This window comes from Nymphalis io, chromosome 17 (assembly GCF_905147045.1).
Source record: "Nymphalis io chromosome 17, ilAglIoxx1.1, whole genome shotgun sequence".
Classification (NCBI taxonomy): domain Eukaryota; kingdom Metazoa; phylum Arthropoda; class Insecta; order Lepidoptera; family Nymphalidae; genus Nymphalis; species Nymphalis io.
Window position 1 is genome coordinate 7110521 of NC_065904.1, and position 15940 is coordinate 7126460.

The 15940-nt window shown below is 32.1% G+C and overlaps 1 protein-coding gene across 1 annotated transcript in view; it reads right to left on the reverse strand.

The window, feature by feature from the left end:
* Positions 1-452: 452 nt before the first annotated feature.
* The window catches only part of LOC126774850 (G-protein coupled receptor dmsr-1), a 48745-nt gene continuing 33257 nt past the window's right edge, over positions 453-15940 (reverse strand). Inside the window, exons 6-7 of the mRNA XM_050496487.1 lie at positions 4340-4715; positions 453-894 (exon numbers count right to left, since the gene is read on the reverse strand). Coding sequence (XP_050352444.1) covers positions 671-894; positions 4340-4715 — 600 coding nt within the window. The 3' untranslated portion in view covers positions 453-670. The remainder of the gene's footprint in view (positions 895-4339; positions 4716-15940) is intronic.

Here is a 15940-nt window from a genome sequence, read left to right on the forward strand (position 1 = left end):
TTTACAATTGCTTATTGAACACTAGTATTTGTCATCTTCATACAGTCACCCTTTAATCCGCTCATTCGTAGCTTTTTGATTCGTAAGTAACAAGCCAATGGTAGGCTCAGATTTAAGCCTCGTAGACATTATATCCGTAAGCAAAACGAAAAGATTTTTCAGAGTAGTAAACGCGCTTTAATTTAAATTCATTTTATGCACCCCAATCCACTTAAGCCATTTTTATACTTATTTTTTTAAAGTTTAAGCTGTTTACAGAATACCTTATTATTAGGTACTTTAAAGCGTACAAGAATTTCACTTCATTCCGTAACCATTTACTTTTGAATTGCACCCGATATATATATATCGGGTGCAATCTACTTATATATATATAATATATTTTATGATAATTACAACAATTATCATAAAATATTAGTTTTTGAAAGAAAAACCTTATTCATATTTACGTCTATTTATAACACGTTTTATGGTATCATGATTTATTTATACAAAATATTAACTTTTTTACAAGTTAACAATAACCCAAGAATGAACGCCTTTGTCATAAATGAGCCATTATATTATTGAAGCTTTTATATGTAAACTTAGTTATCATCAAAATTATACATGTGCTAAACACACTCTTTCTATTTTGTTATCTTTAAATATCAGATTATTTCCATCTCTTTCATACATATGTTGTTTGTAACTCAGTGTGCGAGCTCGCTCGTGGAGTTGGGGCGCATCGGCTCCACATTATTTGCCTGAAGTTCGTCCTGAACTGTTTGGACATAGAGCAGTACAGGATGAAATTGATAGCTCCATTGAGGAGGGCGAGGGCGTCCATCAGCTCCCCGAAGAGATCGTAGCAGCGCTTGAAGAAACATCTGCCTAGCAATCCGCTCATTAGACCTGAATAAAAAATATATATTTAATAAATAAACGCATATATTAATGTTAATAAACAACGTCTATATTAAGGCCATTTCCAGTTTTTACTGTTTGTGTTTCATTTTTCCTTAGCTTTTACATGAATAACGGACATGACCAATTAAATCACATGGTCGGAAGCATATTAGAACAATACAAAATGGTCATGATATCAATTTTTATGCGCAAAAGTGAACCAAACGCCTGTTTACTCATCTGTTTTTCTACTTTTAACGAAAAGAGCTACAATGTTGTTAGGTTATTTATAATAGATACTGCCTTGTTAATTATTTCGACTATATAATTAGAATTTTCCATCGTTATCAGTTCATGTTGGTTTAGAACAAATTTCTTCCAGTAGTCGTCGCTAAGCCTGGTCTTACTCTTATCTTTCAACCGCTTTACTATCCAATCGCAAAATTAGATGTGAAGTAGAGCAAAGTATGTTTTTCTAAAGTACGAATTCATTGAAAATTTTAAACAAATATAGTAAATGAAATGTGGTAAGACACATCTTATTTGAAAATAGAACATTGTAACACTATACTTCTTTTTGTGTTATAAACACAAGCAACTCGTGTTACTGACGAACTAATGCATTTGGATTAACATAAAAAACAACAGTTAATGCGTTGGTCATACATGTGACATAGTCTTTTTTTTATAGTATAGTAAGGCGGACGAGTTCCAATTCTATAAAAAAAAATACACGGGCTCACTCACCCTTCAAACCGGAACGCAACAATACCAAGTACTGCTGTTTTGCAGTAAAATATCTGATGAGTGGGTGGTACCTACACAGACGAGCTTGCACAAAGCCCAACCACCAGTACTCAACAAGTACAATTATTATTCGGATTTACATTATAATATTAAAGCCGAATTGTATCTTATTACTACACAGCGTCAAAATTACCTGTGTAACGGTATAAAATTTGAGTTCAATGAAAATATTTAAAATGTATATGTAAAATGTCAGTCGGTGAAACCATTCAACGCCCATAATATTTCCATCGGATTAATCCAATATTTACTCTATGAAGTTTATCTAACTGGCGCTTGTAAAAGACTAAAAATAGCATTTGTGCTGCGCAACTTTTATTGTGAAATAGTTTTACAAATAGTGCGAATGGCATTTATTCCCACCGGCCACATGTAGTCCCAGAGGTTATTTCTGACGATGAGCAAGGAAAATAAAAAAGGGAAATCGTGTTCCAGCTAAGCTGAACAAAATTTCATAATAATTGTATCAGAGGGTAAAGTGATTTATGTTGACATTCGAAACTTGTCACCAGATGTCACGACTATATGAGACGTAGGTGAGCATTCCTTTTTGATAAAATCTAGAAAGGTTATCCAGGCAATAGAAAAGTTTCTCACTATATTTTGAATTTAAATATTCATTAGTACGTATTTTATGGTTACTGCAAATTACTAAAATTGGCCCGGCGAATACTTAATCGTTACGCTATCAAATTTCCATATAACTTCAATAGAAAATTTTCTAGTTTTTTATTATCTTAAATCTGCTGAGTTTAATTCTTAGAAAAATTAAACATGTGTTCAATATGCTTTTACATTTTGGATTAAATTGATTTAAAGTGTTAATCAAAACGTGGAATTAAAATATCAACAATTGAAAATTCGAGCTAAATTATATAGGTACTATATAGGTAGGTAGATACATATAAGAATAATATGTAATCACATTTACAAATAACCCGTTTGTCAAGAAAGCAAAGCGTAATCAATAAGTAAAATCAAATATGTTAAAAATAACGTAAAAAAAACGAATAAAACTATTTTCTTATATTTCTTAGACACTAATGTAGCTTACACAAAGATGGCGCATTCAAATAAGAGTTTTGCAGGTTGATACGAGTTATTGGTAATATTGTTTTTCCTCATAACTTCCCAGCGATATTTAGTTAATAAGATTGACTTCGTATATAGTCTACGTTATCAGTTATTTGGGTTAATTCATAATTTGAGTACAGATGTTTTGGGTTCATTACACACAGAATAATATATTTTTTTTAAATTACTCTAATAAAATAAACAAGAATATGTGGAGCTTAATGATATAAGATCCTCTGGTTATAGATACAGGCAATTTTATAAATATAAATTACATTTAACAGAGCAAATCTGCCCCCAACCAGGAGATTTAATATGTTATATTCTTTTTAATTACACTAGAAAATTGTATTGACTACAATAAATATAACGCATTACTATTATATAATAATTTTTTATACTTTATTTAATATAATTGTGAAAAATGTTTAAGTTGGATATAGAACCCACAATAAATTACGCGTATGTTTTTTTTTTCCTTTGTCATTTTCATTTTCATCAAATATTAGTTTCACACTATCTGTTGAAGAGATGTGTATCTTACATATTGGTTCAATATTCTATTTTATATTATTAGTAGAGGTAAAACTTTTTTCGACGAAATCATACACGCCTACGGTTACCTAATATTATATAACAGACATAACTGTTATTTATTCCATTTATACTTAAAATAAATAAGTTATAATAAGAAAAAATATTTTCATCGGAATTTTGTGTGATTTATTCATGTGAGACTTATTAGAAAGAAATCTCTTTAGAAAGAATTTATTTTCTTACGACTGTTGTTAGTCAGATGTGTCCGGCGGTTTCGTTGGCATTATAAATGCCTGTTTACCCGAAAACATGTTACGTGTTTTCCTACTACTCATACTTCACTGAAATAATATAATGTCGCTGTTTATTTGTTTGTTTGTTTGTATTATGAGTGTTGAGTATAGATTAATAGAATCCTACCTATCCTACCTATCCTAACCTAACAATCTAACAAAGCACGTTTGGTTATCTTCGAACAAAAGCCGGTACAACTAAATTAAATGAAAACAAGAATATATCATCGATACGTTTGGATTCGGCTGAATTGTCTTTGTCACGAATCGCAGTGTGAAATGTAAGATATTTTTCTCACCTTATTTTTATTTAATTTAACTTTAAAATTAAATAAAAAGTGAATTGTATTTTCATTGTAAAGACTTGAATAGAATTTTTGAATCAAAAATAATAAGAACGTTCGGAAAAATATTTTGAAAATGTACATCTTCGAATATTATGATAATTAGTCCTATGATGTAATAAAAAAAAAGGATACAAGGAATTTATATATTTGTTTTGTGTGTTATTTGATTTTATCTTTGTGTAATATGGTCCATAATATGGACTTAATGATTATTTTTATTTATTACATAAGTAACATTTTATTCATAGAAAGGTGTCCGCTTACCTACCTTTTAAATTTGAAAAAATATAAATTTTTTATAATAAAATTGAATCAATCTTATTTCAAAATGACAATAATCGTTACATTTAAGAGAAAGAGAAAAGAGGATAGGAATTGTCGATATTTACTCACCCAAAATACCTTGCGGAAATTCCGTCAACAGGAACAGCAAGAGTACTGCGACAAGCATCCTCGTGGTTCTATCTGTCCTTCTCTCAGACTTGGATCGCTTAGTTGACTTTCTTTTAAAAACATTCCCATTACCATTGACGACCGTAGCTGGGCACGCACTGTATCCCTTAAGTGCCTTTTTCCGACTATTCGCTCGGTACAATACGCGGATTAACCACGCACTAATTACGGTTAGAATAACGCATGGCAGCAACTTAATGACCACAGCATGAACCCAAAAGTTGATCTGATAAAGGCTGCCGTCGTAATTTGAATCTACGTAGTAAACCTTTGATGGTGATCGGTCTAATGTAAAATCTTCGTGTATAGTAAATACCTAGAAAGAAAAAATTACAAAATTAGATACATATATTAGTTACACATTATACAATTGTCTCGTTAATGTAGTGGATAGTTTTATAAACTATCCACTACACTAACGAGACAATTGTATGACTATCTCGAGGTTTTAGGTTATCTCTGGTTGGGCCATAGAAAAAAATATTGAGTTTTCCTATCGAGATGTTACTAGTAGCAGGCAAGATTTTTGAAGTTTTCTCAAAAAAAAAGAAGTATCTGAAAGCATTTAAAAACATTGGATCTCCACTTAAACCTTCTCCAAGGGTTCATTATCATTTACATCGTACATTATAGTTAAACGTGCACAGATCACGGAGCCATATCACTCATCTATCTAAAATTTAGATTCCAAATTAAAGTGTAACAGTTTTTTTTAGATTTTTAAACAAATATAAGACAATCAGTATCCTGTAATTTCATGCGTTGATTGAAATATCTTGCAATTTGGAATATTAATAATTCAAATGAGATTTTATTTTATTTTTTAATTAAAATTATTAATTTTTTCTATAATCTAAATACTATTGAGGGCAAATATCTTACCAACATCATCGTTTATTGTTTCTGTGGCTTATCCGTAACATATAGACATATATATACCGTTTTCTATAAATATTATAGATCACTATCATCACCAGCCGAAAGACGTCCACTGCTGGACACAGGCCTCCCCCAAGGATTTCCACGTTGCGCGAATCATGAGGGGATATGCCATAATCGCCACGCTTGGCAGACGGGTTGGCGATCGCAGTAAGTTAGTCATAGTACTCAGAGAGACGCTGCTGCCCGTTCTCTGGTGTATATTCCCTCGGGTCGACTTCTACGCCCCCCACGGGATGAGATGGGGTGGTGATATTCGTCGCCGTCACCACACGGCAAGATCACTATGATATCTATACAAATCAAATGTACCATATTGTGTATATATCAGATATACAAATACTTTTGGCAGCGTTCGTTTGGAAAGCTTCCGGACCGACAAATTTCCTTTTGACTACGTTGATATAAATAAACTATGTACGAGTAGTATTCCTCTATCCTATACTCTATGCATTCGTATAACAATGTAGTATAAAATTTAAATACCATATGAACCAGATTAGTGCTCTTGTGAGAATCCAGAAATAAGCTTATAATTAAAACTTACCTACTTATTATATTAGTATTAATAACTGAAAATTATTTGAACAAATTGATAACTTAAGACCATATTAAGACGCATTACGTTAACCAAGTTTTAAATTAGTTCGAGAAGTTTACCCAAACTTGGGTTTAGATTAACAAAATTATCTGTATCGGTTAAAACCGGAGCAAGAACCATTAAATTCAAACTCTGTCATATGACTATTCATCAACCTGCATCAAAGCAGCGTGATGGAATAAGTTTTAAGTCCCTCCTCGAGTGAAGACGACGTCCGCCACACGTATGGCAGTAATAAGATTAGACAGATACAGGTTTGATCACGTCATTTATCGTCACCACTTTTAAGAATGGCTTAGCAAAAAAAGTTTTTTTTATTAGTAGGTAGGCTTACTGGTAAAGACCATCTGATGGTAAGTGATCACCACCACCCATAGACATTGGTGATGTAAGAAGGCCTTGTACAATGCCTACCAAATAAATAGTGTTTATATCGTCATAATCACAGATAAATAAAATCTAAAAGTTTTCATTAAGGACGAACCTGTAACTGCATTTTAACTATCGTGCATTTTATTATATACCAAAATAATATTAGATGTAAAATTTTCTTAATATTTAAAGTTATCATTCTATCACATAAAAAACCAGAATACATATCATTTAAAAATGTTCAACTCTTAATTAAAAGGATTACAAATTAGATTACAAATTTGAAAATCCTATCAAATATTTATATAGAAATGGATTTTCTTATAATTTAAATATTCATGTCCGCTCCCTTGATTACCAAGAATTATGAATATTAACTGGTAAATAACTTTGATGATTTTAATAAATTTATGTTACTTGGTCAAAGAGATTTAATATTCTCCTGACCAATTTCAGCAACGACAGTCATATGTAATGGTAAATCTGGAGCAAATTTGATAATATAAATACTTTGGGCTTAGGGGAACGAAACATAGGGCTGGGCTTATGAAATTAAGACCCAGATAGGAGTGGTTCGATCTTCATTTAAAAACATGAGGAGAATTTTGTATAAATTCATGTCAGATTCCGAGCCAAGAGAATTCCGGTTCAAAATTACTATTAAACAATTTCGGTTAAAAATCTTTATTCAATATAGATTTTTTTTATAGAATAGGAAGGCGGACGAGCATATGGGCCACCTGATGGTAAGTGGTCACCAACGCCCTTAGACATTGGTATTGTAAGAAATGTCAACCATCACTTACATAGCCAATGCGCCACCAACCTTGGGACCTAAGATTTTAAGACCCTTGTACCTGTAATTACTTTGGCTCACTCACTCTTCAAACCAGAACACACCAATACCAAGTACTGCTGTTTTGAGCTTGCACAAAGTCCTACCACCAGTACATTAGAAGCGTTACATTTGCCTATTGATTGTCAAAAATCTACCATCGTGTGTGTGTTTACAACCAAAAAATAGCGTATCTTATATTCAATAATACAACAGGCCTATCGTTATAAGCAACTGCGAAATATAAGTATGTAACGAAGGAGTCTTCCTTATATAAGCAAGTGAAGGGCGTTTGCAAGTCACGAATTGAATTTAGAAAATCAGAATCTGCAACCTTTTTTGCTGCCCAATAGACCAATGAGATAGTCAATATACATGTGGGCCAAAAGATAGCCAATAAACAATATTAAAAATCTACTTCGAATCGAATTTGATAAAAATAGCAACATCAGTATCGATTAATTAAAGGTGTGGAGGAACCTTGGCCGATAAACCAAATTCCATTAATTGTTCTACGCCACACGATTTCCTTAATCAATCACCGAACTTAGCTGTATTTGTTCAGAATAATTTTGCTGCCTTTAATCGTTGTGTATTAATCATTGTCGTTTATTTGAAGTACTGTTTAAATTAACATTTTAGTTTCATTTAAAAAAATGTAAGTTCTAAAATTACGTGCCAATTTTACTGAAGAAAATTATTTTTCTCCATTCTAAACACAATAGCTCAGATGTATGATTCTCTAATTGTGCGTTATGTGTATAACTAGCAACGAACTTGTGACCAAATATAAATAATAAATATTCACTAACAGACTATAAGCTATTAATTCTTTTTACTTACCCATTATGGATGCTAATTATCTGAAGAAAAGTTTATTTATTTTTTTATTTACTAATATATTTTTATACTAAGAATTCGTTTCTAATTCTATTATTATTTACAATTATCAATATAATAAAGATATTTCCAGAAGTCGAAAGTGTCATTCATTGAATAACATATATACTCGTACAGCTGACCATATGACCGTACGTAATGTGTTGTGGCCATACTTAAAAGAGAAAAAATAACTTTCTGAAGTGATAGAAAAATGTGTTGTATATATATAAAATATATATTATATATTTATTTATTGGTATATAAATAAAAAAAGTAAGTAGTAAGTCGAGATGGCCCAGTGGTAAGAACGCGTGAATCTTAACCGATGAACGTGGGTTCAAACCCGGGCAAGCACCTCTGAATTTACATGTGCTTAATTTCTGTTTATAATTCATCTCGTGCTTTTCGGTGAAGGAAAACATCGTGAGGAAACCTGCATGTGCCTAATTTCATCGAAATTCTGCCACATGTGTATTCTACGAAACCGCACTGGAGCAGCGTGGTGGAATAAGCTCCAAACCTTCTCCTCAAAAAAAGGGAGAGGAGGCCTTAGCCCAGCAGTGGGATATTTACAGGCTGTTACTATTACTATATATTATATATAAATAAATACACGGCTAGTAATTCACATGCAATTCCAATAATGTAAAATATCAATAGCATATTTTACTATTCATACGTCAACAAAATAAAAAAGTACACTTCACAAAATTTCACCGGAAGCCATTCGTGATAATTTTTCGTCACATTACAATTCTAAACGTCAAATACATCTTGGTAACCTGCGTACCTTATACATTTTATGACACTATTGTCACCCGTTCAACCTGCAAAAAGGTACAAGTTTTGTATGTCACTTCATTCCTTGGGCAGGTTGATCGCTTCCGTGATTAATTGCCATTGCTAATTAATAAATTGAAGTAAAGAAAACTTTGATGAATAAAACGTATTACTCATAAATAATTATTTATATTATAAAAAATTGTAAAGTTATTATTCGTTGATTTCCGAACCGTTGGTGGTTTTAAATTTAATTTATGTTGTAAAATTACGATTCAAAAGTACTCGCAAGGACTTACTTAAATAAAGTATATTGATTTGATTTGTATAAACCGACGTGGAAAAATATGGAGATAGCTTCTAGAATATTCTATATCTATATATAATGTTCGGCTTGTCCAGGGATAAAAATCATACTAAAAAAAATAGTTCTTTTTTTATTTCCGAAATGTAATGTCTGTTGTTTAAAATACAATCCGGCATTACATCGTTAGCTAGTTTTACATATGTATATTGCCAGTGAGTTGGTTATCATCCTGTGATTAAATATAATCAAATCTAGTAAGATTATTAGATTCACGTTAGCATAACTGTTTTAGTTTCTAGGTAAGTTGTTTATGTAGTTGACCGGAGTTGCCAAAAACAGAATTGTTGAAGCCGAACTTGAATATATGCAAACTACGTTTAATTTCATCTAGTGGCATATTTACACTATGGCTAAGAGGGAGGGCCCGGGGCAGCTAGTCTTATAGGGGTGGCAAAGATTTGACTTTTTAAAAGACTTTTTAAATGCTCTAAAACTCATTATTATTACCTATACTATAACTACCTACTCTTAACGACTCTTACGACTTAAAAATTAAAGATTTTTATGAATTTAGCCTTATTTATTTTTTGTTGTTTAAGGTTTTCGATCGCCTCGCCGATTACGAAATGATTTTGAGGACTCTTAGTTATGTGTATTGAATGGATGAATATAGTCTGAGCTAAAATCCATATAAATTCAAAGAAAAATCTATAGTTTCAAGAATCTATCAAAGTATATACATATATACGATATTTGAAAATAGACGCGAATATACTACATTATTTAGAACTTAGTTGTTTATAATGGTGTCTCTAGAGACGGCGGACTTACCGTCTACTTTTTTAATTTATATTAGAATATTTACAAAAATAAACAACGTTCTAAGCAACTTACAACTTCAAAAAGCTGGATTACTTACGATTATACAATACAATAAGGATCTAGGTATTATTGTACGGTATTAAAAAATAACTTAATATTATTTTTTAATGTTAATTTATTTGTATTAAATTATTTTTTATCCTTATTGACAAGTGACATTATTAAATTTATTAAAAAGTTTTATAATATCGAATATTTGTTAAAAAAAATCCCGCTAAGTAACAATCAATAAGTAAGTGTAATGCTATACGAGTTTATTAAAACAAGATCTTTGACTTTCACTTTAGAAATGGATTATTTCATGTTAAACAATTATAAGTCGAGATGGCCCAGTGGTAAGAACGCGTGAATCTTAATCGATGAACGTGGGTTCAAACCCGGGCAAGCACCTCTGAATTTACATGTGCTTAATTTCTGTTTATAATTCATCTCGTGCTTTTCGGTGAAGGAAAACATCGTGAGGAAACCTGCATGTGTCTAATTTCATCGAAATTCTGCCACATGTGTATTCTACCAACCCGCACTGGAGCAGCGTGGTGGAATAAGCTCCAAACCTTCTCCTCAAAAAAGGGAGAGGAAGCCTTAGCCCAGCAGTGGGACATTTACAGGCTGTTACTGTAAACAATTATATAATGGATATCTGTTAATATTTTTTTTAACAACTGTCAAAGAATAAGTTAACTGTTAGTATATTAACACGTTAATATATTACGTAGAAAGTTTATTATTTCACGCCTATATGTAGTATGGTCGGTGTGTAAATTAGTTCGGTCAGCACGACGTTGGAAGCCAACATCAGTTGGTACGAATTTTAATATACTTGACCCATATTGGAACCAACATCTGATTTGAAGACAAAATAAAAATCTGGAATGGGCTCAGATATTTTGTTCCGTAGGGTATTTGGACGTTACAAGGTTCCTGTTGTTAAAATAAGATCCCATATTATCTTTGTTATATCCAACTCTCTGATAATGTCCACGTTACAATTGCGTCGTGAGATGGCAGCTCTGAGCGCTTTCTATCGACTGTATCACGGCGAGTGCTCTGAGGAATTATTCTCTCTAATTCCTGCTTCCCCCTTCCTTCTTAAGTCCACGCGAGCTGGTTCTCGATGTCACCGCCTAACAGTGACATCAATTCCATCGCGAACAAAGAAATTTGGCAACTCCTTTCTTTGTCGCACTTCCAAAAAATGGAATTCCTTACCAGCTCACGTGTTCCCCTCCTCTTACAATACGGGTTCCTTCAAACGAGGCGTGAAGAGGCATCTTGCGGGCCGGCAAGGCGAAGGCGGCTAGTGCAGAACGTTTTTCCCGTCTGTACTGGCCGTCGTCGCGTTTGGACTCTACTACCACTTACCATCAGGTAGAGTAGAGTCATTTGCCCTCCCGGCGAATATAAAAAAAAAAAAAAAAATGTTTTTCTGACCTTTAAATTGAACTATATTCATTGTTCATAGGATTTTTCCCATTTTATTATTATTATTTTTATGTGACTGAGATTTCTGTTATAAAAGATTTTCTGTTGCGAAACATGAACAAAATTTTTGGCAGAGTTTGCTTTAGAACAGCCAACCTGATAATTTTCTGTCCGACTACGCTGCCTATATAAGCTGCATATTAATAAATAAGTCCAAACTATCATAAACAGAATCAAAATATACTTTATTCAATGCCTTATTTATTATTATATTATTATTATGTATTACAAGAGAATTATATATAATATATATAATTTTTTGCATAAATAAAAAAATAAATAAACATACAAATCTCTTAATAATGGCAATATATTAGTAAGTTACAATGTCATTACATACTTGTATAACGCAACGCTAATATTTGTCCCAATCGTACATTTGGTATGTGTATATAATGCACCAGATAAAACTCTCTAAGGAATACTCGAAGTTTAATGAAGCGTACTATAATAGGGTAGAGGAAAATAAGCACATAGTTAGGACGATATTTATTTTTAAGCCCACGAACTAAGCTTTTAATATAATCTAAATACTTAAAAGCCTATTGGGAGAAATGAACGCTAAGCTGAAATTAAAATTATGAAATTATCGATTTCAATTAATAGGTATTAAATATTAAAGTTACTATATATAATTATGTAGAGGTACATTTTTATCAACACAGATGTTATATAGCCAGACATATCATGATAACACGAATTGGCGAATAAGGCGAAGGCAGATTTTGTTTATGTTATAGGCAGGTGGACGAGTAACTGGGACACCTAATGGTAAGGGGTCACTACCGCCCATAGACATTGGCTATTTAAGAAATAATATCATTCCTTACATTGCCAATGCGCCACCAACCTTGGGAACTGATATGTTATATGTGTCTATAGTTACACTGGCTCACTCACCCTACAAACCGGAATGCAACAATACTAAGTACTGCTGCTTAGTGGCAGAATTTTTGATGAGTGAGTGGTACCCACCCATACGGGCCTGCACTAAGCCCTACCATCAGGTAAAGTATATATATTATATTATAATGTATATAATGCATGTAAGTTAAACAATGTCATAATGACTAGATAATTTTGTATTATGATCACTGTCACATTAAGCATCAATAGTGCAATGGTTTACGGTTTTACGGGCTAGCGATGTATAAATCGCAGTTTCGACTCTGACCACTTGGGCTATTGTAATCTCAACTCCTATCACAAGCTGTACGTTTAAATGGAGTGAATATGAATAATAGTAATTTCTAAAAAAACGCGCATTGCAAATATAAAAAAAAGTACGTTATAATCGAGTGTAATAAACTAGTGGTAGCATTTGATTTAATCTTGTAAACATACGATTTTAAAAAGCTTACAAAAAAGAGATTACTTGAATATATATTGATTTAGATTATCAAGATTACGTGAATACTAAAATCAAATATACATTGCGTTATTTTTTAAATATAATAAAGCAGATAAAAAAGATCATAATTTGTTTAACAACGATATTACGGTATTGTCTTCCTTTAGCGAAGATCCGAGCTAGAAGTTAATAGAACTCGATACGCTTTATTGCGCTAAGAATTATACCGAACTTATACCTTCGCTTCATTAATGAAACTAACCGCCTCGTTAGTCGAATGACTAGATCATAAAGCTTCAGATCTCGAAGTCCTATGTTCAAAACCCGAATCAGACCGATAAAAATCTATTGAGTTCCACTGTCAGAAATTTGCTTCAAGCTGCTACTTTGTAGCATTGGTCCTGCGCTTAAACTCTCTTCAGTTCAATGACCGAAGTGACCAAAATCAGTAAAGAGGACATAATAAAAAAAAACTTTTAATTTGACTTGCAACTGTTTTTATTGTAGTATTCTTGTTTAAAGGATGAGTTCTATAATAGACCTAGTTAATAATAATTACATAATTTGGTGACCACATATGGTATGTGGTCACCACCGTCCACAGACATTTTAGCTGGCCCATTTGCCAGTCCAACTAACTTTTATTCGTACAAATTAAGTTGATCAATGTAATCATTTTGATTATAAATTAATCAAGGCTGACTGTAATATTTTAATCATACTTTGTGTTATCGATATTGTATTCAATACTTATATTTAAGCATTTATATTCAAAACTACAGTTAAAGGTTTATATTTATGTAACACATACATAAATAGTTAAAACTTATATATGAAATACGGCAGCGTATTATTGAATTAGATTTCTGTTGTGTAACATCTTAGATATATGTATGCGGCATTTGGTAAGACAAATTTTGAGATTGCGAAGTAAATGTAAAACAGTCAGTACAATAACGCGCTATACAATTTAATAATAATAATATCCTGGGACATTATTCACACACGGCCATCTGATCCCAAATTAAGCAGAGCTTGTACTATGAAAACCAGACAACTGATATACTACATATACTACTTTTCTTTTGTAAATACATACTTTTATAGATAATTACACCCAGACTCAGGACAAACAGATATGTCCGAGCACACAAATGTCTGTCCTAAGTGGGAATCGAACACACAACCTTCGGCGTGAAAGGCATGTATCTACCAACCACGCCAAACGGCCCATAATTAATATAAACTTATGTTTGATTATTTTCATTCTTTAATGATACTACCGATATAATTACTCTCCTTACTCGTACAAACTTTAAATAAATAAAAATCTTTCTAAATTTATGTAATAACAATCGATTCATTCTTTATTATAAATAAATTCGATAAAATATTAAAATGAATTCCCATTCATCTTTATCAACACGTAACTCTAGAGACTTCAAAGCGAAACGTCACTGTACCTATATTTAATGAATATTATTGTAGTACAGTCTATTGTCTGTCTAGTGTCAGCGATCTACGAGTAAACGTTAAAAGAAAGGGGGGGGGGGGTATATAATGAATTGAGTTTATATTTTCAATTGTTTTTGATTGACATTATTTTGACCTAAAATATATATTGACGCGCCTTGGGGAGGATAAGACCGACTCATATTTAGCTGAAATTACATGACGCTGTTTCATGCCTTCATACATCTACGCCAATCTCCACTCCCTTGTGTATACGAGGCGTGTATATTTCACACTTTATTGCTATATATTATTGTAATAATAAAAAATATATTTAATTTATTTACGAAACTATGTTTTTAGTTTATTTATTTTCTTTCAAAATCCATAAATTTCGTTACAGCCCGACTGGAGGTCATGTGACGGCCACGCGTAATATACTTGCATTTTATTTCCAGAACGCATCTCAATCGAAATTTAAAATAACTACCGTCATTTTGCTACTATCTATAACATATTACATCCCTTGTGCCTGGAAGTACTCTGGTACTCACACAATAATTGAAGACATACATTTTTTTGACACGAAACAAAAATATTGTTTTAAGTAATTGGCAGTTTTATGTTTTTGAATTGTTCACTTATTAGTGTACAGGGGTTCATTCATTAATTACAATTCAAAAGTTAAAGTTTCAGAACGTGAGAGCTGAACATACCTTATACATGTTTATAAAGAGTTAAAATGTTAATAATGTAATAAATTCGAAAAGTTCAAAAATGCAACATAACCATCCATTTGTTTTCAACTGAATAATTAATTAGTGTTATGAGCCGAGATGGCCCAGTGGTAAGAACGCGGGAATCCTAACCGATGATCGTGGGTTCAAACCCGGGCAAGCACCACTGAATTTTCATGTGCTTAATTTGCGATTATAATTCATCTCGTGCTTTACATGCATGTGTCTAATTTCACTGAAATTCTGCCACATGTGTATTCCACCAACCCGCATTGGAGCAGCGTGGTGGAATAAGCTCCAAACCTTCTCCTCAAAAAGAGGAGAGGAGGCCTTTAGCCCAGCAGTGGGACATTCACAGGCTGTTACGGTTACGGTTACGGTTACAAGTATAAATAGAAGTAGCGAATGTGATAAATAAAAGAAACTTACTTTTTTTATTTATGTTAAATAAAAAAGTAACATCGTTATAACAGCTTAAATATTTATTGTAATTTGCATAATACGATGCAACCGTCTCGCGCTACAGGAAAAAATATCAAAAAGTAACCATAGAAATTTTCCTCAGAAATGAGGAAGGAGCTAAAGAATAAATGAATGTTAATTTATGCTTAGTAAAATATAATCAACAATATTTTGCTATAAATGGAACCTTCAAATGAAAATACATTCATAAATTAATAAAGCTGGCAGTTGCTTTCATCGTCCTCGTAATTCCTTTCCTTTTTGGACTAATATTAAGAAGGTTCAATAGATAAATACGTTCTTATACTTTGAATTATTGTAAATTCTCACACAGTTCCTATTAACAAACCAAAGGTATCAAAATCTATCTAAATTCTTCCGATAAATTACGTTACTATGATATCTTAACACATCTATATATCTTCGTTTTGTCTCTTTGTAAAGTTTCTGTAGCATAGT